Source organism: Pseudophryne corroboree, chromosome 1 (assembly GCF_028390025.1).
Source record: "Pseudophryne corroboree isolate aPseCor3 chromosome 1, aPseCor3.hap2, whole genome shotgun sequence".
Lineage (NCBI taxonomy): Eukaryota > Metazoa > Chordata > Amphibia > Anura > Myobatrachidae > Pseudophryne > Pseudophryne corroboree.
This window is the reverse complement of record NC_086444.1, coordinates 919,440,510-919,468,423: the sequence shown is the minus strand read 5'-3', so window position 1 is coordinate 919,468,423 and position 27,914 is coordinate 919,440,510. Positions and strand designations below refer to the sequence as shown.

The 27,914-nt window shown below is 47.9% G+C and overlaps 1 protein-coding gene across 4 annotated transcripts in view; it reads left to right on the top strand.

Moving 5' to 3' along the window:
- Window positions 1-27,914, top strand: part of SCLT1 (sodium channel and clathrin linker 1) — a 410,760-nt gene that overhangs the window by 194,502 nt on the left and 188,344 nt on the right. For 3 of the 4 annotated variants that reach the window (XM_063920346.1, XM_063920345.1, XM_063920348.1), the window contains exons 7-9: window positions 20,372-20,508; window positions 21,612-21,733; window positions 24,792-24,857. In XM_063920346.1, coding sequence (XP_063776416.1) covers window positions 20,372-20,508; window positions 21,612-21,733; window positions 24,792-24,857 — 325 coding nt within the window. The remainder of the gene's footprint in view (window positions 1-20,371; window positions 20,509-21,611; window positions 21,734-24,791; window positions 24,858-27,914) is intronic. The other variant, XM_063920347.1, reaches the window with a different exon arrangement.

The following is a 27,914-nucleotide window of genomic DNA, read 5'->3' as shown; positions in this document are numbered from 1 at the left end:
AGAGCCGCGCCGCCGGCCCCCTTACAGAGCCAGAAGACAGAAGAGGTCCGGAAAATCGGCGGCAGAAGACGTCCTGTCTTCAACAAGGTAGCGCACAGCACTGCAGCTGTGCGCCATTGCTCTCAGCACACTTCACACTCCGGTCACTGAGGGTGCAGGGCGCTGGGGGGGGGGGCGCCCTGAGACTCAATAAAAACACCTTGATGGCAAAAAATGCATCACATATAGCTCATGGGCTATATGGATGAATTTAACCCCTGCCAGAATACACAGAAAAACGGGAGATAAGGCCGCCGAGAAGGGGGCGGAGCCTATCTCCTCAGCACACTGGCGCCATTTTCCCTCACAGCTCCGTTGGAGGGAAGCTCCCTGTCTCTCCCCTGCAGTCACTACACTACAGAAAGGGTTAAAAAAGAGAGGGGGGCACTAATTACGCGCAGTATTAAAAATACAGCAGCTATTAGGGGAAAAACACTTATATAAGGTTATCCCTGTATATATATAGCGCTCTGGTGTGTGCTGGCAAACTCTCCCTCTGTCTCCCCAAAGGGCTAGTGGGGTCCTGTCCTCTATCAGAGCATTCCCTGTGTGTGTGCTGTGTGTCGGTACGTTTGTGTCGACATGTATGAGGAGAAAAATGATGTGGAGACGGAGCAGATTGCCTGTAATAGTGATGTCACCCCCTAGGGGGTCGACACCTGAGTGGATGAACTGTTGGAAGGAATTACGTGACAGTGTCAGCTCTGTATAAAAGACAGTGGTTGACATGAGACAGCCGGCTACTCAGCTTGTGCCTGTCCAGACGTCTCATAGGCCGTCAGGGGCTCTAAAGCGCCGTTACCTCAGATGGCAGATATAGACGCCGACACGGATACTGACTCCAGTGTCGACGGTGAAGAGACAAATGTGACTTCCAGTAGGGCCACACGTTACATGATTGAGGCAATGAAAAATGTTTTACACATTTCTGATAATACGAGTACCACCAAAAAGGGGTATTATGTTCGGTGAGGAAAAACTACCTGTAGTTTTCCTGAATCTGAGAAATTAAATGAGGTGTGTGATGATGCGTGGGTTTCCCCCGATAACAACTGATAATTTCTAAAATGTTATTGGCATTATATCCTTTCCCGCCAGAGGTTAGGGTGCGTTGGGAAACACCCCCTAGGGTGGATAAAGCGCTCACACGCTTGTAAGAACAAGGGCTCTACCCTCTCCTGAGATGGCCGCCCTTAAGGATCCTGCTGATAGAAAGCAGGAGGGTATCCTAAAATGTATTTACACACATACTGGTGTTATACTGCGACCAGCAATCGCCTCAGCCTGGATGTGCAGTGCTGGGTTGGCGTGGTCGGATTCCCTGACTGAAAATATTGATACCCTAGATAAGGGACAGTATATTATTGCCTATAGAGCATTTAAAAGATGCATTTCTATATATGCGTGATGCACAGCGGAATATTTGCCGACTGGCATCAAGTCTAAGTGCGTTGTCCATTTCTGCCAGTAGAGGGTTATGGACACGACAGTGGTCAGGTGATGCGGATTCCAAACGGCATTTGGAAGTATTACCTTATTAAGGGGAGCAGTTATTTGGGGTCGGTCTTTCAGACCTGGTGGCCACGGCAACAGCTGGGAAATCCACGTTTGTACCCCAGGTCGCCTCTCAACATAAGAAGACGCCGTATTATCAGGCGCAGTCCTTTCGTGGGCAAGCGGGCAAAAGGTTCCTCATTTCTGCCCCGTAACAGAGGGAGAGGAAAAAGGCTGCAGAAATCAGCCAGTTCCCAGGAACAGAAGCCTTCTCCCGCCTCTGCCAAGCCCTCAGTATGACGCTGGGGCTTTACAAGCAGAATCAGGCACGGTGGGGGCCCGTCTCAATGAATTTCAGCGCGCAGTGGGCTCACTCGCAAGTAGACCCCTGGATCCTTCAGGTGATATCTCAGGGGTACAAATTGGAATTCGAGACGTCTCCCCCTCGCCGTTTCCTAAAGTCGGCTTTACCGATGTCTCCCTCTGACAGGGAGGCAGTTTTGGAAGCCATTCACAAGCTGTATTCCCAGCAGGTGATAATCAAGGTACCCCTCCTGCAACAGGGAACGGGGTATTATTCCACACTGTTGTGGTACCGAAGCCGGACGGCTCGGTGAGACCGATTCTAAATCTAAAATCTTGAACACTTACATACGGAGGTTCAAATTCAAGATTGAGTCACTCAGAGCAGTGATTGCGAACCTGGAAGAAGGGGACTACATGATGTCTCGGGACATCAAGGATGCTTACCTTCATGTCCCAATTTACCCTTCTCACCAAGGGTACCTCAGGTTTGTGGTACAGAACTGTCACTATCAGTGTCAGACGCTGCCGTATGGATGGTCCACGGCACCCCGGGTCTTTACCAAGGTAATGGCCGAAATGATGATACTCCTTCGAAGGAAGGGAATTTTAGTTATCCCTTACTTGGACGATTCCCTGATAAGGGTAAGATCCAGGGAACAGTTGGAGGTCGGTGTAGCACTATCTCAGGTAGTGTTGCGGCAGCACGATTGGATTCTCAATATTCCAAAATCGCAGCTGATTCCGACGACTCGTCTTCTGTTCCTAGGGATGATCCTGGACACAGTCCAGAAAAAGGTGTTTCTCCCGGAGGAGAAAGTCAGGGAGTTATCCGAGCTAGTCGGGAACCTCCTATAACCGAGCCAAGTCTCAGTACATCAATGAAAGGGTTCTGGGAAAAATGGTGGCTTCCTACGAAGCAATCCCATTCGGCAGATTCCACGCAAGAACTTTCCAGTGGGACCTGCTGGACAAATGGTCCGGGTCGCATCTTCAGATGCATCAGCGGATAACCCTGTCACCAAGCACAAGGGTGTCTCTCCTGTGGTGGTTGCAAAGTGCTCATCTTCTAGAGGGCCGCAGATTCGACATTCAGGACTGGGTCCTGGTGACCACGGATGCCAGCCTGCAAGGCTGGGGAGCAGTCACACAGGGAAGGGATTTCCAGAGTTTATGGTCAAGCCTGGAGACATCACTTCACATAAATATCCTGAAGCTAAGGGCCATTTACAATGCTCTAAGCTCAGCAAGACCTCTGCTTCAAGGTCACCCGGAGTTGATCCATTCGGACAACATCACGGCAGTCACCCACGTAAACAGACAGGGTGACACAAGAAGCAGGAGGGCAATGGCAGAAGCTGCAAGGATTCTTCGCTGGGCGGAAAATCATGTGATAGCACTGTCAGCAGTAACGGGAGAGTGGGGACTTCACCCAGAAGTCTTCCACATGTTTATAAAACTCGACAAGTATTGCGCCAGGTCAAGGGACCCTCAGGCAATAGCTGTAGACGCTCTGGTAACACAGTGGGTGTACCAGTCAGTGTATGTGTTCCCTCCTCTACCTCTCATACCCAAGGTACTGAGAATCATAAGATGGAGAGGAGTAAGCACTATATTCGTGGCTCCGGATTGGCCAAGAAGGACTTGGTAACCGGAACTTCAAGAGATGCTCACGGAGGATCCGTGGCCTCTACCTCTAAGAAGGGACCTGCTCCAGCAAGGATCCTGTCTGTTCCAAGACTTACCGCGGCTGCGTTTGACGGCATGGCGGTTGAACGCCGGATCCTGAAGGAGAAAGGCATTCCGGATGAAGTCATTCCTATCCTGATCAAAGCCAGGAAGGATATAACCGCAAAACATTATCACCGCATTTGGCGAAAATATGTTGCGTGGTGCGAGGCCAGTAAGGCCCCGACGGAGGAATTTTCAACTAGGTCGATTCCTACATTTCCTGCAAACAGGAGTGTCTATGGGCCTGAAATTGGGGTCCATTAAGGTTTAAATTTTGGCCCTGTCAATTTTCTTCCAAAAAGAACTAACTTCAGTCCCTGAAGTTCAGACGTTTGTAAAAGGGGTACTGTATATACAGCCTCCTTTTGTGCCTCCAGTGGCACCTTGGGATCTCAATGTAGTTTTTGGGTTCCAAAAGCCACATTGGTTTGAACCACTTAAATATGTGGAGTTAAAATATCTCACATGGAAAGTGGTCATGCTGTTGGCCCTGGCCTGGGCCAGGTGCGTGTCAGAATTGGCGGCTTTATCCTGTAAAAGCCCTCATCTGATTTTCCATTCGGACAGGGCGGAATTGAGGACTTGTCCTCAGTTTCTCCCTAAGGTGGTTTTCAGCGTTTCACCTGAATCAACCTATTGTGGTGCCTGCGGCTACTAGGGACTTGGAGGACTCCAAGTTGCTAGACGTTGTCAGGGCCCTGGAAATATAGGTTTCCAGGACGGCTGGAGTCAGAAAATCTGACTCGTTGTTTATTCTGTATGCACCCAACAAGCTGGGTGCTCCTGCTTCTAAGCAGACTATTGCTCGTTGGATTTGTAGTACAATTCAGCTTGCACATTCTGTGGCAGGCCTGCCACAGCCAAAATCTGTAAAAGCCCATTCCGCAAGGAAGGTGGGCTCATCTTGGGCGGCTGCCCGAGGGGTCTCGGCTTTACAACTTTGCCGAGCAGCTACTTGGTCAGGAGCAAATACGTTTGTAAAATTCTACAAATTTGATACCCTGGCTGAGGAGGACCTGGAGTTCTCTCATTTGGTGCTGCAGAGTCATCCGCACTCTCCCGCCCGTTTGGGAGCTTTGGTATAATCCCCATGGTCCTTACGGAGTCCCCAGCATCCACTAGGACGTCAGAGAAAATAAGAATTTACTTACCGATCATTCTATTTCTCGTAGTCCGTAGTGGATGCTGGGCGCCCATCCCAAGTGCGGATTGTCTGCAATACTGGTACATAGTTATTGTTACCAAAAAATCGGGTTATTGCTGTAGTGAGCCATCTTTTCTAGAGGCTCCTCTGTTATCATGCTGTTAACTGGGTTTAGATCACAAGTTATATGGTGTGATTGGTGTGGCTGGTATGAGTCTTACCCGGGATTCAAAATCCTTCCTTATTGTGTACGCTCGTCCGGGCACAGTATCCTAACTGAGGCTTGGAGGAGGGTCATGGGGGGAGGAGCCAGTGCACATCAGGTAGTTCTAAAGCTTTACTTTTGTGCCCAGTCTCCTGCGGAGCCGCTATTCCCCATGGTCCTTACGGAGTCCCCAGCATCCACTACGGACTACGAGAAATAGAATTATCGGTAAGTAAATTCTTATTTTTTCCCCCGGATTTTTAGAACCAGGACCAGCTCGAAAGAGCCCGAGGCTGGTTATGCTGTGGAGGGGGGACCCCACGCCATTTTTTTTTCGGGTTTTTCCACGTTTTTAAAAAACCGGATCAAAATCCGTCAAATCGGCCGTTTTTCGGCCGCGGGACTGTCGAATCCGTTTTTTATTGCATATGGTCAATTTCGGCACCCACTTGCCGAAATTAGCCTGTCGAATTGTGTCAAGTTGAAAAACGGCCGATAATTTGCCGCGATTCGCCGCTAATTGCATATACCCCTAAAGCAGTTTTTTCCAACCTTTTACAAAATTGTATTAAAACACTGAAAAATCACTGCAAATACTTTTTTTTCTCTACCCCAAAATGCTGAAAAACACTTGCTTTCTATAATTTTTTCACTATTAATAAAAAATGACAGATTGATATGTATTCTATGTTTATGTGATGTGTGGATAGTCATGTGTGTATGTACTGTATGGGTAGACCCAGGTTTCTGTGTGTTTTACAGATATGTTTGTGATATATGGACAGTCCCTGGTCACTGTATGTATGTATTTGTGCTGTATGGCTGGTCCCAGGTCATTGTGGCATATACCGGTATATGGATGATCCCAGGTTAGTGTGTGTGTACTACAGAGCTACAAGCCGTCCTGCCTCTTAGTATCTGGGCATTTGATAATGGAGTTCTCTATGTTCACCAGCAGGCACAACCATATCTGGACATGTGCGGACATTTTGGTATAAGGACCCTGTCCTTTGCACGTTAACGCTGACGTGCATGTGTGGGCACATGACTGCTAAAATTCTTAAAACTCTGCATGATCTGTTTCTCATGCATTAATATGTACTAACATTACAATAAATCTTATTGATAAAAGCACATAAGAATGCGTTTTAAACGCATAACTAAAGGGCATGTTAGTTTTCATGTACTTTTACCTATTTCACAGCTTATATGTGTAAATTATCCCTCTGTTGTGTGAGGAAAATTGAGTTCTAATAGTGTGGTTACGTATATCTGCAACGATAATGACTTGGGACAGAAAAATCAGCCTAGCGCTAGTAAAAGGAAATCAATAGTAATTGTATAATTGACCTGTGTTCCCAAACCTTAACGTGATCAATGCCTTGGTATCCCACATTGCACAATTTGCTGATTTACCACAGTGGAAGGCCTTAATCATGTTTGTCATGCGTTAGAATGGGCTTATCAGCTTCCCAAACTCTCATCACTTGTGTAATTATGGTACTGTATTACTGAACCTGTGAGGTGGAAAACCTCTTCAACCTTTAAATAAGTCACATACTCTAGCCACAGTATCTTATTTCACAGGTTGTAACCGTGTGTTTCTGGTCACTTTCAACTAAGGCCCTCATTCCGAGTTGTTCGCTCGCAAGCTGCTTTTAGCAGCATTGCACACACTAAGCCGCCGCCTACTGGGAGTGAATCTGAGCTTATCAAAATTGCGAACGAAAGATTCGCAATATTGCGAAAAGACTTCTCTGTGCAGTTTCTGAGTGGCTCGAGACTTACTCTGCCAGTGCGATCAGTTCAGTGCTTGTCGTTCCTGGTTTGACATCACAAACACACCCAGCGTTCGCCCAGACACTCCTCCGTTTCTCCAGACACTCCGTTTCTCCAGCAATATTGTGAAAAGATTTCTCTGTGCAGTTTCTGAGTAGCTGGAGACTTACTCTTCCAGTGCGATCAGTTCAGTGCTTGTCGTTCCTGGTTTGACGTCACAAACACACCCAGCGTTCGCCCAGACACTCCTCCGTTTCTCCAGCCACTCCCGCGTTTTTCCCAGAAACGGTAGCGTTTTTTCACACACTCCCATAAAACGGCCAGTTTCTGCTCAGAAACACCCACTTCCTGTCAATCACATTACGATCACCAGAACGAAGAAAAAACCTTGTAATGCCGTGAGTAAAATACCAATCTTCATAGCAAATTTACTTGGCGCAGTCGCAGTGCGAACATTGCGCATGCGCAATTAGCGGAAAATCGCTGCGATGCGAGGAAAATTACCGAGCGAACAACTCGGAATGACCACTTATGTTTTAGAAATCACTGCAATATCTGTCCCTGGTGCACAGCTGGGATGCAGTTAATTTGCCGGCAGTCAGGATCCCGACACCGGAATCCCGACAGTTGACAATGCTGACAGTCTGAATCCCGGCTTACAGGGGCTATTCCCAGTCATGGGTGTCCACGACACGCATAGAGTGGGAACAGAACCTGTGGCAAGCGCAGCGAGCCAATGAGCTCACAGGGAGACTCTTTGCGCTCGACCCGCTGCCGGCATACTGACGGCCGGGATGCAGTTGTCGGTATACTGACGGCCAGCATCCCAACCGTCTGTAAATCATACTGAACTTGCACAGCTAGATAATGTATCTGGGATTTTGGCAGCATCAACTTCTGCCACTTGGTAGGATAAAAATGTATAAAATGGCGAAATATAGCCCAAACGAAACCAAGAATCAAGCTACCATTTCATGGCATGCTAGTTCTGCTCATTGGACCTACTGTGCAGCATGCTGGCACAATGGTTAGCATTCCTGTCTGACAACATTGAGGTCATGGGTTTGAGTCTAAGCTGGGCACTATCTCATTCCAAAATTGTAGTGCCTGTGTCAATGTCTTAGGAAATATGGAGTATGGACAGATATGAATGACTAGCACTGCACATTATATGTGTTGTACTTAAACAACTGCAAATAAATAAATACTTTGCTTCTTGTTTGGCCCCCACTGACACATGGGCAGGCCGACATCTGTATAGTTCGTGTGCTGGGTCCTAACCAGTGGCGGCTGCTTACCTGTCTGTCCGGCTGGGGGGGCTGGCTGATCTCCTGGCTGCTGTCCCTGATCTCCCAGTGATTGATGGCTTATGTCACAAGGAGGCGTAGCTCAGGCCGGCGGCAGCATGGGCAGGGCTTGGGGCCAGGGACGGCGATTAACACTGGCGCTGCGGAACAGGCTGGCTTCTGTGGATTGCATCATCTGCAGCCCATAGAAGCCAGATAGGGCTGACGGTACAGCAGGAGAGTGACTTCCTATAGGAAGCGCTCCCACCGCTATCGCAGTCTGTACTGCCAGTCCCGGGGGAAAAAAACACCTCCCACTGGGACTGACTCCCTGCTGTGACTAGCAGGGAGTGCTTCCAGTGGGAAGTCACTGGTACTGCTAGGCGGTCCCTGAGGGTGGCTGATGTTACTGGAGGGCTGCAGCCCATAAGTAAATTCCGCACTAACCCAAAAGCAATGGGATGTCAGTAGTTCATTCATATGTGTACAACATAATATTTACACTTTCATAATAATTCTACAGAAAATATGGTTTCTGTCTAATTGGTAGAGATTCTACAACTGCAGTACAGATGTGTCCTCATACAAGTTTCAGTAGCGCCAGGCAGCCCCTCCCAACATTTTAGGTCAGTGGGTTATTCTGTCTCGCCATGCATCTTTCTGCTGTGGGGTACACTGGGCTCCACAAGGATGGACAATGGGGTGTAGAGTAGGATCTTGATCCGAGGCACCAACAGGCTCAAAGCTTTGACTGTTCCCAGAATGCACAGCGCCACCTCCTCTATAACCCTGCCTCCCTGCACAGGAGCTCAGTTTTGTAGTTGGTGCTGCAGTAAGCAGGCACTTAACAGAGGGGCTGCTCCAGGCAGCCCTAAGAAGAGCGTTTTTATGAAGAAAAAGTGAAGACTTCAAGGGCAGCAGCGGTGGTAAATGTCAGAAGACATTCACTGCTGCAGCTCCAGTTCTCCCCAGCGGCGCTGTACACTCCCGAGCCCTGGTTGCCGGGTAACTACAGCAGGAGGCTCCGGTTTTCTTCACGTCAGGCACACATGACGGGGATCTCCGGGATCGCGTGGCCGAGCTTCGGGAGGTGGTGAGTGGGTCCCTCTTGCGGTACCCGGTCTTTATCGCGAACTGGCACAGTCAGTGGGAGGCGGGCCGCGAGCGCTGGCGGTGGAGACTGTGGCAGTACAGGCGATCCCACTAGATCACCAGGGCATGGGCGCAGGTCAGGTTTTCTCTCTAAACCAGTTTAATAAAGCCCACAGTACCCGGTGGTTTTGCCAGCAGGGGGATAAGGCTTAGACCTGGAGCCCCTCCCCCATTTCCAGCAAATGTTCCCGCCCTGGAGCTGCATATCTGTCTCTCCCTCACTCCCGGTCAGTGTCTGGGTGCCATTATCCCTCAGCTTCACTGTTCCTGGGACTGCTTGGACAAATCCTCCTGTGTAAAGCCGCCTGGTTGTCAGTGCTGTGACTACATGACACTTAAGTATTCTGCCTGCCTTTTTAGACAGTGATAGTTAAGAAAGAGTGCATTTAGTCAGGGTTTTCTAGTACAATTACCCTGTGATATACATCCAGTTCTTACTGTGTAGTGTTATATCTATTGACTATATAGCTATATATATAAGCTAGTCCAGTGCAGTATTATTGTTAGTAATAACCTCTGCATTGTACAAACTGTGACTATCTGTGTGTGCATTTGATAGTTGAATGGTGTCCATTTCGTGTCTTTCACTCAACTTGCTATCCCTATATTCTATAACCTGAGGGGGCTTGGTGCGTCAGGTTTTATATTGATATAGGATTTTCACAAAGATATACTTTATTACGTATTTCTCTATCGTCCTAAGTGGATGCTGGGGTTCCTGAAAGGACCATGGGGAATAGCGGCTCCGCAGGAGACAGGGCACAAAAGTAAAGCTTTTACAGGTCAGGTGGTGTGTACTGGCTCCTCCCCCTATGACCCTCCTCCAGACTCCAGTTAGATTTTTGTGCCCGGCCGAGAAGGGTGCAATTCTAGGTGGCTCTCATAAAGAGCTGCTTAGAGAGTTTAGCTTAGGTTTTTTATTTTACAGTGATTCCTGCTGGCAACAGGATCACTGCAACGAGGGACAGAGGGGAGAAGAAGTGAACTCACCTGCGTGCAGGATGGATTGGCTTCTTGGCTACTGGACATGAAGCTCCAGAGGGACGATCACAGGTACAGCCTGGATGGTCACCGGAGCCACGCCGCCGGCCCCCTCACAGATGCTGAAGCAAGAAGAGGTCCAGAATCGGCGGCTGAAGACTCCTGCAGTCTTCTTAAGGTAGCGCACAGCACTGCAGCTGTGCGCCATTTTCCTCTCAGCACACTTCACACGGCAGTCACTGAGGGTGCAGGGCGCTGGGGGGGGGGCGCCCTGGGAGGCAAATGAAAACCTTTAAAAAGGCTAAAAATACCTCACATATAGCCCCAGAGGCTATATGGAGATATTTACCCCTGCCTAAATGTACTAAATAGCGGGAGACGAGCCCGCCGGAAAAGGGGCGGGGCCTATCTCCTCAGCACACGGCGCCATTTTCTGTCACAGCTCCGCTGGTCAGGAAGGCTCCCAGGTCTCTCCCCTGCACTGCACTACAGAAACAGGGTATAACAGAGAGGGGGGGCAAAATAAATGGCAATATATTAATATAAAAGCAGCTATAAGGGAGCACTTAATCATAAGGCTATCCCTGTCATATATAGCGCTTTTTGGTGTGTGCTGGCAGACTCTCCCTCTGTCTCCCCAAAGGGCTAGTGGGTCCTGTCTTCGTATAGAGCATTCCCTGTGTGTCTGCTGTGTGTCGGTACGTGTGTGTCGACATGTATGAGGACGTTATTGGTGTGGAGGCGGAGCAATTGCCAAATATGAGGATGTCACCTTCTAGGGGGTCGACACCAGAATGGATGCCTTTATTTGTGGAATTACGGGATAGCGTCAACTCGCTTAAGCAGTCGTTTGCCGACATGAGGCGGCCGGACACTCAATTAGTGCCTGTCCAGGCGCCTCGAACACCGTCAGGGGCTGTAAAACGCCCCTTGCCTCAGTCGGTCGACACAGACCCAGACACAGGCACTGATTCCGGTGGTGAAGGTGACGAATCAACCGTATTTTCCAGTAGGGCCACACGTTATATGATTTTGGCAATAAAGGAGATGTTACATTTAGCTGATACTACAGGTACCACTAAACAGGGTATTATGTGGGGTGTGAAAAAACTACCAGTAGTTTTTACCGAATCAGAAGAATTAAATGACGTGTGTGATGAAGCGTGGGGTGCCCCGATAAAAAACTGCTAATTTCAAAGTAGTTATTGGCTTTATACCCTTTCCCGCCAGAGGTTAGGGAGCGCTGGGAAACACCTCCTAGGGTGGACAAAGCGCTAACACGCTCATCAAAACAAGTGGCGTTACCCTCTCCTGAGACGGCCGCACTTAAAGATCCATCAGATAGGAGGATGGAAAATATCCAAAAAGGTATATACACACATGCAGGTGTTATACTACGACCAGCTATTGCGACTGCCTGGATGTGCAGTGCTGGGGTAGTTTGGTCAGAGTCCCTGATCGAAAATATTGATACCCTGGACAGGGACAATATTTTACTGTCGTTAGAACAAATAAAGGATGCATTTCTTTATATGCGTGATGCACAGAGAGATATCTGCACACTGGCATCACGGGTAAGTGCTATGTCCATTTCGGCCAGAAGAGCTTTATGGACACGACAGTGGACAGGCGATGCGTAGAGGAGTTATTTGGGGTCGGTCTATCGGATTTGGTGGCCACGGCTACGGCCGGGAAATCCACCTTTCTACCTCAAGTCACTCCCCAACTGAAAAAGGCACCGACCTTTCAACGCAGCCCTTTCGTTCCTTTAAAAATAAGAGAGCAAAGGGCTATTCATATCTGCCACGAGGCAGAGGACGAGGGAAGAGACAGCAACAGGCAGCTCCTTCCCAGGAACAGAAGCCCTCCCCGGCTTCTACAAAAGCCTCAGCATGACGCTGGGGCTTCGCAAGCGGACTCGGGGGCGGTAGGCGGTCGTCTCAAGAATTACAGCGCGCAGTGGGCTCACTCGCAGGTAAATCCCTGGATCCTGCAGATAATATCTCAGGGGTACAGGTTGAAATTAGAGACAGAGCCACCTCGCCGTTTCCTGAAGTCTGCTTTACCAACGTCCCCCTCAGAAAGGGAGACGGTTTTGGAAGCCATTCACAAGCTGTATTCTCAGCAGGTGATAGTCAAGGTACCTCTTCTACAACAAGGGAAGGGGTATTATTCCACTCTTTTTGTGGTACCGAAGCCGGATGGCTCGGTAAGGCCTATTCTAAATCTGAAGTCCTTGAACCTGTACATAAAGAAGTCCAAGTTCAAGATGGAGTCACTCAGAGCAGTGATAGCGAACCTGGAAGAAGGGGACTTTATGGTATCCTTGGACATCAAGGATGCGTATCTCCACGTTCCAATTACACCTCACACCAGGGGTACCTCAGGTTCGTTGTACAAAACTGTCACTATCAGTTTCAGACGCTGCCGTTTGGTTTGTCCACGGCACCTCGGGTCTTTACAAAGGTAATGGCCGAGATAATATTTCTTCTTCGAAGAAAAGGCGTATTAATTATCCCATACTTGGACGATCTCCTAATAAGGGCAAGGTCCAGAGAACAGCTAGAGATGGGTTTAGCACTATCTCAAGAGGTGCTAAAGCAGCACGGATGGATTCTGAATATTCCAAAATCCCAATTAATGCCGACAACTCGTCTGCTGTTCCTGGGGATGATTCTGGACACAGTTCAGAAAAAGGTTTTTCTTCCCGAAGAAAAAGCCAAGGAGTTATCTGACCTGGTCAGGAACCTCCTAAAACCAGGAAAGGTGTCTGTACATCAATGCACAAGAGTCCTGGGAAAAAATGGTAGCTTCTTACGAAGCAATCCCTTTCGGCAGATTCCATGCAAAGGGATCTGTTGGACAAATGGTCAGGGTCGCATCTTCAGATGCACCTGCGGATAACCCTGTCGCCGAGGACAAGGGTATCCCTTCTGTGGTGGTTGCAGGAGGCTCATCTATTGGAGGGCCGCAGATTCGGCATGCAGGATTGGATCCTGGTGACCACGGAGGCCAGCCTGAGAGGCTGGGGAGCAGTCACACAGGGAAGAAATTTCCAGGGAGTGTGGTCGAGCCTGAAAAAGTCTCTTCACATAAGCATTCTGGAACTAAGAGCAATCTACAATGCTCTAAGCCAGGCGGAACCTCTGCTTCAAGGAAGACCGGTGTTGATCCAGTCGGACAACATCACGGCAGTCGCCCATGTAAACAGACAGGGCGGCACAAGAAGCAGGAGGGCAATGGCAGAAGCTGCCAGGATCCTTCGCTGGGCGGAGAATCACGTGATAGCACTGTCAGCAGTATTCATCCCGGGCGTGGACAACTGGGAAGCAGACTTCCTCAGCAGACACGACCTTCACCCGGGAGAGTGGGGACTTCATCCAGAAGTTTTCCACATGCTATTAAACCGTTGGGTAAAACCAATGGTGGACATGATGGCGTCTCGCCTCAACAAAACACTGGACAGGTATTGCGCCAGGTCAAGAGATCCGCAGGCAATAGCTGTGGACGCGCTGGTAACATCTTGGGTGTACCAGTCGGTATATGTGTTTCCTCCTCTGCCTCTCATACCAAAGGTATTGAGGATTATACGGCAAAGAGGAGTAAGACTAGTGGCTCCGGATTGGCCAAGAAGGACTTGGTACCCGGAACTTCAAGAGATGGTCACGGACGATCCGTGGCCTCTACTTCTGAGAAGGGACCTGCTTCAGCAGGGTACTTGTCTTTTTCAAGAATTACCGCGGCTGCGTTTGACGGCATGGCGTTTGAATGCCAGATCCTAAAAGGAAAAGGCATTCCAGAAGAAGTCATTCCTACCTTGATAAAGGCAAGGAAGGAAGTCACCGCGAAGCATTATCGCCGTATTTGGCGAAAATATGTTGCGTGGTGCGAGCAGCGGAGTGCTCCGATGGAGGAATTTCAACTGGGTCGTTTTCCTACATTTCCTGCAATCAGGATTGTCTATGGGTCTCAAATTGGGATCTATTAAGGTTCAAATTTCGGCCCTATCAATATTCTTCCAAAAAGAATTGGCCTCAGTCCCTGAGGTCCAGATTTTTATCAAAGGAGTACTGCATATACAGCCTCCTGTGGTGCCTAAGGTGGCACCGTGGGATCTAAATGTAGTTTTAGATTTCCTCAAATCCAATTGGTTTGAACCACTAAAGAATGTGGATTTGAAATATCTCACATGGAAAGTGACTATGTTACTGGCCCTGGCTTCGGCCGGGAGAGTATCTGAACTGGCGGCTTTGTTTTATAAAAGCCCTTATTTAATTTTCCATTCGACATAGGGCAGAGCTGCGGACGCGTCCGCATTTTCTCCCTAAGGTGGTATCAGCGTTTCACCTGAACCAGCCTATTGTAGTGCCTGCGGCTACAGACGACTTGAAGGACTCCAAGTTGTTGGACGTTGTCAGAGCCTTAAAAATATACATTTAAAGGACGGCTGGAGTCAGAAAATCTGACTCGCTGTTTATACTGTATGCACCCAACAAGTTGGGTGCACCTGCTTCTAAGCAGTCGATTGCTCGTTGGATTTGTAACAAAATTCAACTTGTACATTCTGTGGCAGGCCTGCCACAGCCTAAATCTGTTAAGGCCCATTCCGCAAGGAAGGTGGGCTCATCTTGGGCGGCTGCCCGAGGGGTCTCGGCATTACAACTCTGCCGAGCAGCTACGTGGTCAGGGGAGAACACGTTGGTAAATTTTTACAAATTTGATACCCTGGCAAAGGAGGACCTGGAGTTCTCTCATTCGGTGCTGCAGAGTCATCCGCACTCTCCCGCCCGTTTGGGAGCTTTGGTATAATCCCCATGGTCCTTTCAGGAACCCCAGCATCCACTTAGGACGATAGAGAAAATAAGAATTTACTTACCGATAATTCTATTTCTCGGAGTCCGTAGTGGATGCTGGGCGCCCATCCCAAGTGCGGATTATCTGCAATACTTGTACATAGTTATTGTTAACTAATTCGGGTTATTGTTTAGGAAGCCATCTTTCAGAGGCTCCTCTGTTATCATACTGTTAACTGGGTTTAGATCACAAGTTGTACGGTGTGATTGGTGTGGCTGGTATGAGTCTTACCCGGGATTCAAAATCCTCCCTTATTGTGTACGCTCGTCCGGGCACAGTACCTAACTGGAGTCTGGAGGAGGGTCATAGGGGGAGGAGCCAGTACACACCACCTGACCTGTAAAAGCTTTACTTTTGTGCCCTGTCTCCTGCGGAGCCGCTATTCCCCATGGTCCTTTCAGGAACCCCAGCATCCACTACGGACTCCGAGAAATAGAATTATCGGTAAGTAAATTCTTATTTTTTCTCTGTGATTTAGTCACCATATCTCTCCTTTATCTCTGCTAGTGCTGACTACACTGCGCAGGGGTTTGGGTAAGAGGTGTTGTGCTGCTGCCATTTGTACTGTGTTACCTGATACTGCAATTTATATCATGTCTGCTTCTGAGGGTAACGGTTCTGGGGCTGAACACACTGCCGGTGTTGCTGAAGCCGCAGGGGAATATAGCAGTTGTGGGCTCTGGTTTTGGGGGCTCATTGCCCCCCAGTGGGACTGTGGCAACGGAGGCACATAATGACCCACCGTGGGCTGCTTTTTCTACGCTTCTGCATACGCTAGTTCATAAACTAACACCCCCTATGGGTCCCCCAATGCCGGTACAACCGTATGTGGTCCCTGCTGCTAACCCGCCGTGGGCGGACGATTTATCTGCTCAATTGAAGTAGTTGAACCAGTCCCTGACTACAAAAAAGTCTGACCATCGCTCGGCTAAGTCCAAGGGGTCCTCTAAGCGAGCGCTTGTCTCCTCACAATCCACTGCTGTCACTGACTGATGAAGACGGCACTTACACTGACCCCACAGGTTCTGACTCAGATACGGCTGATGGGGAGGGTAGTTCACATGTGGATGTTCCTGATCTTTTGGAGGCTATTAAGTTAATTCTACAGATTACGGATGATCCCGAGCCATCCGTCCCTCCTAAGAAACCTGATAGGTTCAAGCGTCAGAAGGTGGTTAAACAAGTTTTACCTCACTCTGATCAACTAGTGGATATACGTCAGGAACCCTGGGAAAACCCGGGTACGAAGTTTGTGCCTCAAAAGAAGATGCTGGCTCGCTATCCCCTCGCGCCAGAGCTGTCTAAGATTTGGGAAACGCCTCCTCCAGTGGACTTACATGTGGCTAGGATGGTGGTTTCCTCGGCTCTGCCTGTCACTACCGTCGTGTCTCTAAAAGAGCCTACGGATAAACGTGTGGAGGGTTGTCTTAAAGCGATTTACACCCTCACGGGTGCTGCACAAAGGCCCACTATTGCAGCTACATGGGCTGCAGAGGCTATTGAAGCATGGGCCTTGGAGTTAGAAGCTGAAATCTCCTCTGACCATGCTAGACAATGCTTGTCATATATTGTCACAGCTTCTCGCTATATTAAAGAGGCGGCTTCTGATGCCGGTATCCTAGCAGCCAAGGCCTCTACTACGTCAGTCCTGGCTCGCCGGATATTGTGGCTGAGATCCTGGTCTGTGGATCTGGACTCTAGAAAAACCCTGGAGGTACTCCCTTTCAAGGGAGATATTCTGTTTGGGGAGGACTTAAATAAGATAGTGGCTGACTTGGCTACTGCCTGTCTGCCAAGTACCGCTCCTTCTGTGTCGAAGGCTAAAGATACGTCCTTTCGCCCCTTTCGTCCTTCAGGTAAAGCAAAAGGTCAGGCGTACAACAAGCAGGCCCGCACTTCCAAACCTGGTAAGCCTGGGCGGCCCGTCAGCCAGCTTCCAAGGCCGATAAGCCTGCCGCATGACGGGGTGGGCCTCCCCCTGGGGGATCCCAGGGTGGGGGGCCGGCTTCTAGGGTATACCCAGGAATGGTTGTAAACCACTACAGATGCCTGGGTACGGGAAGTTGTCACTCGAGGATACGCCATAGCCTTCAAAAACCGACCCCCTCATCGATTTTGCCAGACAGACGTCCCGTCGGACCAGACAAAGGCAAACACTCTGCATTCGGTGGTACAGACCCTCCTGGATACAGGAGTCGTAGTACAGGTGCCTCTTGCACAGAGGGGCCGGGGATACTATTCTCCGCTGTTTCTAGTCCCTAAACCGAATCGGTCCTCCCGGCCCATTCTCAACCTCAAGGCATTGAACAGGTTTGTGAAGGTTTCCAAGTTCCGTATGGAAACCCTTCGCTCTATAGTTCTAGCCTTGGAACCTGGGGACTACATGGTCTCCCTGGACATACAGGATGCTTACCTGCATATTCCTATAGCAGCGTCATATCAGCTATTCCTGAGGTTTGCTATTGGCAACCTCCATTACCAGTTTCGGGCGTTACCTTTTGGTTTAACAACGGCTCCGCGAGTCTTCACCAAAGTAATGGCGGTGATGACGGTGGTACTCCGCCGTCAAGGGGTCAGGATACTGCCGTATTTGGACGACTTGTTAATCCTGGCAAATTCCCCAAAACTTCTCCTACGTCATCTGGATATGACGGTACGGTTTCTACAAGCCCACGAGTGGCTCATCAACTGGAAGAAATCCTCCCTGATCCCTGCTCAGAGCATGGTGCATCTGGGAGCGCTATTGGACACTCACAACCAGAGGTTGTTCTTGTGTCAGGAGAAGGTCCTGAAGCTTCAGGACAGGATTCGTTGCTTCCTTTCTCGTCCGCAAGTGTCGATACATTTGGCTATGAAGGTGCTGGGCCTCATGGTGTCAGCATTTGACATGGTGGAGTATGCTCAATTCCATTCTCGCCCCCTCCAGAGGCTAATTCTAGCCAAGTGGGATGGCCTGCCTCACCGGATCAGGTCTCAAATGATCTCATTGACTCCGAAGGTCCGTCTGTCGCTGCTCTGGTGGCTCCAGGACCAACAATTGTGCAGGGGCCGTCCCTTCTGGATTTCCAACTGGGTCCTGTTGACAACAGATGCCAGTCTAAGAGGTTGGGGCGCGGTGCTGGAGCAACACTCCCTTCAGGGTCGGTGGACCAAGGAGGAATCTCTCCTCTCGATCAATATTCTGGAATTGCGGGCGGTCTTCAATGCATTGAACCTGGCCCAGCATTTAATTCAGAACCGTCCTGTTCAAGTACAGTCAGACAACGCCACCACAGTGGCTTACATAAATCATCAAGGCAGCAGTCGAAGCCGTTTGGCAATGAAGAAGTCTCACGGATTCTACATTGGGCGGAACGCCATCCACCGGCCATATCGGCAATATTCATTCCGGGAGTCCTGAATTGGGAAGCGGACTTTCTCAGTCGTCAGGACGTGCATGCCAGCGAGTGGGGCCTCCATCCAGAAGTGTTTCTACTCCTAGTGGAAAAGTGGGGTCTTCCAGATGTAGATCTGATGGCGTCTCGACACAATCACAAGGTTCCGGTCTTCGGAGCAAGGACAAGGGATCCTCGAGCAGCATTCGTGGATGCGCTGGCGGTGCCGTGGAGGTTTCGGCTGCCGTACATGTTCCCTCCGGTGTCACTCCTGCCCAGGGTAATTCGGAATTTCAAGCAAGAAAGATGAAATCTGCTTCTCATAGCTCCAGCGTGGCCCAATGGCACTGATTCTCAGACCTGCAGGGCCTATCGTCAGAGCGTTCTATTCTACTTCCACAACGCCCAGACCTTCTTGTTCAGGGCCCCTGTGTCTACCAGGACCTAGCCCGGCTGTCTTTGACGGCGTGGCTCTTGAAGCTTTCGTCTTGACGGCTAAGGGTTTTTCTGAAGAGGTCATTAAAACTATGTTGCGGGCCCGGACACCGGCTTCTGCTCGGATTTATCATAGGGTCTGACATTCCTATTTTGTTTGGTGCGCATCTAACAATTATGATTCTATTCGAAAATCTGATTCTCTCTTTGTTTAGTTTGGATTTCACAAACGTGGCTGGCCTGCTCACAATCAGACCCTGGCCAGGTGGATTAGAATGGTGATTGCACATGCTTATGTGAAGGCTGGTCTGTCAGCTCCTGCTCACATTACGGCCCATTCTACTCGGTCTGTTGGACATTCTTGGGCGGCCCAACGTGGTGCGACCCTTGACCAATTGTGCAAGGCGGCTACGTGGTCCTCCGGGAACACGTTCATAAGGTTCTATGCCTTCAATACTGCCGCTTCCCAGGATTCTTCCTTTTATGCCGGGTTCTTGTGCCTGCTACAGTGCGTCCCCTCCCATAAGGAACTGCTTTAGGGCATCCCCATTGTCCATCCTTGTGGAGCCCAGTGTACCCCGCAGCAGAAAACGAGATTTATTGGTAAGAACTTACCGTTGTTAAAACTATTTCTGTGAGGTACACTGGGCTCCACAAGGCGCCCACCCTGACGCACTTAGCTTCTTCGGGTTGGTATGGCATTAGCCGCTGACACTTCTCTTGTCGTGAGAGTGTGGTGTATGTGGCTACTAACCGCTGTCGTCTCTTTTCCTATGCTACTGCATTGGGCTGGTTAACTAAAAACTGAGCTCCTGTGCAGGGAGGCGGGGTTATAGAGGAGGCGGCGCTGTGCATTCTGGGAACAGTCAAAGCTTTGAGCCTGTTGGTGCCTCAGATCAAGATCCTACTCTACACCCCATTGTCCATCCTTGTGGAGCCCAGTGTACCTCGCAGAAAGAGTTTTAACAACGGTAAGTTCTTACCATAAAACCCGTTTTCTTGCATAAATACTAACAATAACAACTGGAACCGAAAAAAACACATTGCTGGATTACACTGATCTTTCATGTGCAACATTTCTACATCTGTGTGCAAATGAGCCCAAACCTGTTTACAAAGTGCTTTTTTTTTTGCGCCAAGTTCCGTTATTCTTCATCTGCGTCTCTAGTACACTTTGAGTGGGGTTTTCCCTGCATCTGCAATGCGAATAAGATGCAAAAACGTATAGGAAAAGACCTTGCGCTACACCTGTCAGAGCGGATCAGTCGCACCGGTCTGTATAGACTCTAGATGTGTAACGGAGACCCTTTTTCCCTGCAACATTTTTTTTTTTTTTGTAGTTTCTACATTTTCCTGAGTCTTCCATTAATGAAGCCATCATACACATCGTACATACTGTAACAGTAGATGAAGCTGATAATGTGATTAATGTCACCGTGTTATTCCCCTGCAAATCCTGTAACTGTGGGAAGTTAATTAGAGGTTTGCTTGCACAGACAGCTACAAAACTCTACATGTAAAGTGTCAGAAAAGGGAGAGGGAGGTGATACTGTGTAAAATACATTGCTCAAGAGATTGTTTTTATTTCTCATAGGCTTCATGAACAATTAAAAGAGTCTCTGGAGAGACAGCTAGAATCTCTCCCTACTGATGCGGCCTTGGCCAGCGATGTACTTACAGAACACGAACTGATTAAAAACCTACATGAACAATTGCAACTCGCAAATCAAGTAAGCTTGTACTCTCGTGTTATTCCAAAATCTTTGCCTGTCAAGTAACGTCACAGTTGTTATGCTGTCACACCTATGTGACTTTCCCTTTTCTCTCACAGCATGGCCAGGGTAAGGTGAAAAAAATCTAAGAAATAAACCCTTTTTAGGACTTTGGTAAGAGCTATTTTAGGTCTGCTGGCACAGCTTTCTTAAACTACACAGATGTACACTAACTCACGGAACATCTGTGACCTATTAAATTAGCTCTCATATATGGTGTGAGAATAGAAATTCTATCTGGATACACAAGGTACAGCGATATACTGCTCAGTGCTTCAGCCTCTGACAATTGAGAATAGTTGAAACAACAGCGCCCCCTGCTTGTTTGTAATGTGTTTGCGGTGTTAACCTTCATTATATGATATCTTTTCATTTTGCTGTAGCGTTTTCCAATATAATAATATTTTCTCTTTTGTAAAAATCATACTACAGTACTTGTAAATGGTAAAGAACAGAAGAAAATCTTTGTTTTCACCCACCTTGGTTAGATTTATTTGGTGCTTTGATGAACTGGCTTATTGTGCCACTGGTTACCTGCAATTGTTTTTCCCCCCGTTTTTTTATTTTTATGGCTCACCTCCCACCCTTGAAGTGCGCCCAACATGGCTACCTCATCTGGTACACTTGTGGATGGGATGAAAAATACATGGACCTGGTGGTTTTGTTGGAACCCTACTCTGAACTTTAGGACTCTGAAATCACCCCCATTTTGTGTCCTCTCTTCTATAGGGGTAGACTATTCTACCCTGGATAATCCTACGCTTTGCATCCAAGATGGCTGCCGCACCTGGTACCTTGTGAGGGTGGAATACACGACCCTTGGAAGTTATTACCCAAAATGCCTACAATCCTACACCAATCATGCATTATGCTTTCTGTGTGCTTAAGGTTTTCTTTTATGTCTGTGTGGCTTATCTATTGCTGTATTACTTAAATCTTCTGTATTATGTGCATTGTTTTTGATGTCTATAAAGTGCCTTGAGTCCTGTTGGAGAAATGCTATAGAAAAAAATTATTATTATTATTGTGTGTAAGTCATTGTTTGTCTTTTCTATCTGTGGGAGAAGGATCATGCCGTAGAGCTGTCGCAGACTGTTGCACAGGAATTGGATCGCCTGCAGCAGCTGTACCAGGAGAATATGACTAATGCACACATACATGTGGCAGAAAGACAAAAACAAAAGGTAGTATTTAGTCGCCCACACAGCTATTGAGGCTGCATTTTATCACGTTACCAGTAAAAGCGGGATTTGCCAGGCATCACAGAATCTAAAATAACACTCTGGCCTTTAGGTAAAGCTGCCATATGGTGAAATCAGTAGTGAAAGATGGCTGATGTTGTTGATGATGTTAGCGCATGCTGTACACCTAGCATGAACCCACAGGAGAGAGAATAACACAGACTGAGTATTTGCTATAAATTATCAAAGTAACACTTGAACAGTGATCTTCATGTTGCAATATCTGTAGCAAATTGTTACACTGAAGAGTTAATGACAAGCAGTACTTTTCCTCAGAAAGCAGGCGATAACAAGGGCTAACAAAAGAAGCCCCCACCAGCCCACAGTCATTCTGTTTTTAGACAGGTGAACAGAAGACAGACAGATGGAGGTAGCCTAAATCTTTTTAGTTGAGTGAATGATGCAAGAGATATCAGCAAGTGAGATTTCATTTCTGTAGGACATAACAGACCTGCAAACACTGCAACTGGAGATGGGTGACAGAGAGGAAAATAGAACTAGATGTTTCCTGTCTGTAACATTGGTTATTAGAAGCGACAGAAGACCACTTTCATGGTAATGCTGCTGTCATGACATTGCTTACAATTTTACAATATCAGATTGTGAGCAAGTATTTTTGTGACCCAGATCACCTGGATAAAATATTTTAAAGATTTTGGTTATTTACAAAGGAAAACACAAATAACAATATGAAAAAATGACTTCATTTATTAATTTAGCATCTGACTGTTAGACACGGGGGGGTGCCCCATGTTTATAGACATTATAGATGTAGCCACGCTCATCCCGCCTGCAGCGTGACATGTATTCACTGCAATCCAGGTGTGGCAAGTGTGCCCGCAACTAGGCGGTGCACCCATAGGAATACATGGGTGACGTACTAATTCGTACCCGTTCTGCAGTGCGTTGAGTTTTACTGCAATAAGATGTATAAAGGTGCATATGTAACACAAGCACTCTTATGCTGGGTATATGCTAAGTGATCCGTCTTACAATATATCATTCCAATGCGGACGAACAATATATCGTGCGGATTGTATAGTGTGTGTAAGCCCGATTGTGACAGCCCGACAGTCGTTCATCGCATTGTCCCATCTGCTGTGCTGCACAGCAGATGGAATAATGCAATGAGCATTGCTATGCTGCTAAGTGCAGTAATGATTAGTACATTGCACCGCCATCTAGCATTGTGCAGTATGTATGGATGGCGCAGTGTATTTTGCTGCCGCTGGGTACACACATCGTTTACTGTGTACCCAGCATAAAATTCCGTTCTCTAATTCCTAAGGTTGCTTAAGAAATCAGATTGCCAAATTTCATCCGTTTGGTCACCAAAGTGCTTTAAAAAAATTGTATTGCTGTCTATGGGCCCTATTCAATTAGCAGCGGTAATTTATCACTAAAGGAAAAGGGTGGTAGCATTTGGGCTTTTCAATTAGTGCCCCTTTTCCTTGCGCATTAAATTACCAGCTACTGCACATTAGCCCAAAGAATCCAGCACCCTGGATCAGGGAGGTTAACGTAGTCTCCTCTAATTTGAATAGCCCCGGGGGATCAATTAGTCCATAGTAATTAACCGAAGCTAATTGAATCCAGCCCTATGTGGGCCTATCAATTTTATTGCATTCTCAAAATCTAAAATATCTACTAGTTTAATACAAATAATGTATTCATTTGATAAATTCAGTTACAACTCAAAAAATAGTTACTTGTGTGGTGTAACAGATCCTTAGGGAGTCTATTTATTGCACTTTTTCCCCAAACATTCATGCAAAAAAGGCAGTTTCTGCATGAATGTCCTGCTTTTAATTTGCAGTGCTACTTAGCCAAGATGTAACGCAGGGGCTATTATAGCTATACCGTATATGGGCCCTCATTCCGAGTTGTTCGCTCGCTAGCTGTTTTTAGCAGCATTGCACACGCTAGGCTGCCGCCCTCTGGGAGTGTATCTTAGCTTAGCAGAATAGCGAACGAAAGATTAGCAGAACTGCTACTAAATAATTCTCTGCAGTTTCTGAGTAGCTCCAGACCTACTCCTAGACTGCGATCACCTCAGTCCGTTTAGTTCCTGGTTTGATGTCACAAACACGCCCTGCGTTGTGCCAGAAACTCCCGCGTTTTTCCCTGACACTCCCGCGTTTTTTAGCACACTCCCGGAAAACGCTCAGTTACCACCCAGAAACGCCCCTTTCCTGTCAATCATTCACCGATCAGCAGTGCGACTGAAAAGCGCCGCAGAAACCACAGCAAAACTGCTAAGTTTTTAGTTAAATAACTAAGCGCATGCGCCCTGCATGCCTTGCGCATGCGCAATTAACAACAAATCGCAGCATAGCGAAAATCGGCAACGAGCGAACAACTCGGAATGACCCCCATAATGTGCAAATGTCGCAGCCGCCAGGATTTGTACTGAAACGCCCACTGGCAGCTTTGCAGCTCCAAGCAGCTGCATACAAGGATGCAGCATTGGTAGCAAATCAGTTGATATTATCAGCCTATGGCTACTCAGAATGGTCGACGGAAGTAAGACGCTGGCGCCATTGAAACTGCATACATTACGCAGTTGCTGTCTCCAACATGCCTATAAAATAGTGACAACAAGCCTATGTTTTTTGAACCACACACACACATACACACACCCCGTTATCACCCATTAATGGTCCCTAACTGTCAGTCAATCTGCGTCCATATCCTGTCTGCAGACGACCTCATAGAGGCTTCAGGACACGCGTGACTCTGATGCGTGTGCGTAATAATAAAATCATCTACTTAAATATTGGAATAGCGTACAGGCCCTGTGTCACTTATTGCTGTGAAATGTTTAGTTTACCAAGAAGACTATTAACCTTCTTAGATAGACTCCTTGGCACCTCCGTGAGCTGTTCATACCGTTTTCTTTTTCTCTTCTTATATTTATTGATCCTGAAAACAGCCTGTGCTTTATCTAGCAGCAGTGAAAGCAACATCATGACCACATATATTTCACCACTTATTATTTTAGGAACACATAGCAAATCTTCAACAGCTAACTAAACAACTTCACGGAGCTCATGAAAAAGTGGAACTGGTAAGCAAAATGACAGCACCATAAACTGTAATGACTGTGATTTGTGATATAGAGAGGATGCTGAGTGTGCAGTGCTAAATGTTTTTAGTGGGGTTATTGATGTATGAACAGTACAAATTTTAGGGTTCATTACAACCTTTTTTTGTATTATATCATTTTTATTTTATTTTATTTTTTAGGTAAGCATCATACTGCTTTCAAGTCACAAATTAGTCTGTGTTTAATTTTGAATAATTTTTCAGTGTTTATATAAAAGAGTAATAAATAATACAGTGGAAGGGAAAATGTACCAAGCTACTATTAGGCTGGGAAAAAGGCAGGTAGCCTCAGGCTTTAATGCCCAGGGTTATTCAATTGCATTCCCTTTTTCTCCCGACAGCCTTGTTAATGCCCGTTAAAGTAATGTGTTAACGTGCATGAACACTGGTGAACGGGTGTTAACAAGCAGAATCTGTGAAAAGCTTATGGATTTCCTTGTTAACAGGGTGTCGGCACCTGTTAACCCGCTAGTTACCAGGGATTTTTTTTTCCGACCTGCTGAGGCAAGTGAAAAAAAATCCCTGATAACTGCTGGTTTCAGGGCTAATTGGATAACCCCGAGAGATCACTTAGCCCGCTGTAATCTACCATGGCTAATACCCCTTTTCCACCAAGACGCACGGGTCGCAGCCGGGAGCCTGACACGTGTGCTACCCAGCTGCGGCCCGTGCTCAGCCCCCTTTCCCACTGCACTCACCAACCCGGCATATTGCCCTTCCATACACTGTGAAAAGGAGCCGTGTTGCATCGACACGGCTTCCGTTTACACTGCACAACTTACCGGGTTGAACTCGTGTTCAACCCGGTAAGCTTCCCGGGTAGGATTCCCGGATCACTTGATCCGGGTTTTTGCAGAGGGACCCTTTTCCACTAGCAAAAAACCACGGGTAAATGCTCGCCGTGCATTTACCCGTGTTTCTCTATCGTCCTAGTGGATGCTGGGGTTCCTGAAAGGACCATGGGGAATAGCGGCTCCGCAGGAGACAGGGCACAAAAAGTAAAGCTTTTCCAGATCAGGTGGTGTGCACTGGCTCCTCCCCCTATGACCCTCCTCCAGACTCCAGTTAGATTTTTGTGCCCGGCCGAGAAGGGTGCAATCTAGGTGGCTCTCCTAAAGAGCTGCTTAGAAAAAGTTTAGCTTAGGTTTTTTATTTTACAGTGAGTCCTGCTGGCAACAGGATCACTGCAACGAGGGACTGAGGGGAGAAGAAGTGAACTCACCTGCGTGCAGGATGGATTGGCTTCTTGGCTACTGGACATCAGCTCCAGAGGGACGATCACAGGTACAGCCTGGATGGTCACCGGAGCCGCGCCGCCGGCCCCCTTGCAGATGCTGAAGTCAGAAGAGGTCCAGAATCGGCGGCTGAAGACTCCTGCAGTCTTCTAAAGGTAGCGCACAGCACTGCAGCTGTGCGCCATTTTCCTCTCAGCACACTTCACACGCAGTCACTGAGGGTGCAGGGCGCTGGGGGGGGGCGCCCTGGGAGGCAAATGTAACCTATATAAAGGCTAAAAATACCTCACATATAGCCCCCAGAGGCTATATGGAGATATTTAACCCCTGCCTGGATTCACTAAATAGCGGGAGACGAGCCCGCCGGAAAAGGGGCGGGGCCTATCTCCTCAGCACACGGCGCCATTTCCTCTCACAGCTCCGCTGGTCAGGACGGCTCCCAGGTCTCTCCCCTGCACTGCACTACAGAAACAGGGTAAAACAGAGAGGGGGGGCAAATTTATGGCGATATTTTGATATATATAAAGCAGCTATAAGGGAGCACTTATTATAAGGCTATCCCTGTTATATATAGCGCTTTTGGTGTGTGCTGGCAAACTCTCCCTCTGTCTCCCCAAAGGGCTAGTGGGTCCTGTCTTCGTTAGGAGCATTCCCTGTGTGTCTGCTGTGTGTCGGTACGTGTGTGTCGACATGTATGAGGACGATATTGGTGTGGAGGCGGAGCAATTGCCAAATATGAGGATGTCACCCCCTAGGGAGTCGACACCAGAATGGATGCCTTTATTTATGGAACTACGGGATAGTGTCAACACGCTAAAGCAGTCGTTTGACGACATGAGACGGCCGGACAATCAATTAGTGCCTGTCCAGGCGACTCAAACACCGTCAGGGGCTGTGAAACGCCCTTTGCCTCAGTCGGTCGACACAGACCCAGACACAGGCACTGACTCCAGTGGTGACGGTGACGAATCAACCGTATTTTCCAGTAGGGCCACACGTTATATGATTTTGGCAATGAAGGAGGCGTTACATTTAGCTGATACTACAGGTACCACTAAACAGGGTATTATGTGGGGAGTGAAAAAACTACCTATAGTTTTTCCTGAATCAGAAGAATTAAATGACGTGTGTAATGAAGCGTGGGTTGCCCCTGATAAAAAGCTGATAATTTCAAAGAAATTATTGGCATTATACCCTTTCCCGCCAGAGGTTAGGGAGCGCTGGGAAACACCTCCTAGGGTGGACAAGGCGCTAACACGCTTATCTAAACAAGTGGCGTTACCCTCTCCTGAGACGGCCGCACTTAAAGATCCATCAGATAGGAGGATGGAAAATATCCAAAAAAGTATATACACACATGCAGGTGTTATACTACGACCAGCTATAGCGACTGCCTGGATGTGCAGTGCTGGGGTAGTTTGGTCAGAGTCCCTGATTGAAAATATTGATACCCTGGACAGGGACAATATTTTACTGTCGTTAGAACAAATAAAGGATGCATTTCTTTATATGCGTGATGCACAGAGGGATATCTGCACACTGGCATCACGGGTAAGTGCTATGTCCATTTCGGCCAGAAGAGCTTTATGGACGCGACAGTGGACAGGCGATGCGGATTCAAAACGACATATGGAAGTTTTGCCGTATAAAGGGGAGGAGTTATTTGGAGTCGGTCTATCAGATTTGGTGGCCACGGCTACAGCCGGGAAATCCACCTTTCTACCTCAAGTCACTCCCCAACAGAAAAAGGCACCGACTTTTCAACCGCAGCCCTTTCGTTCCTT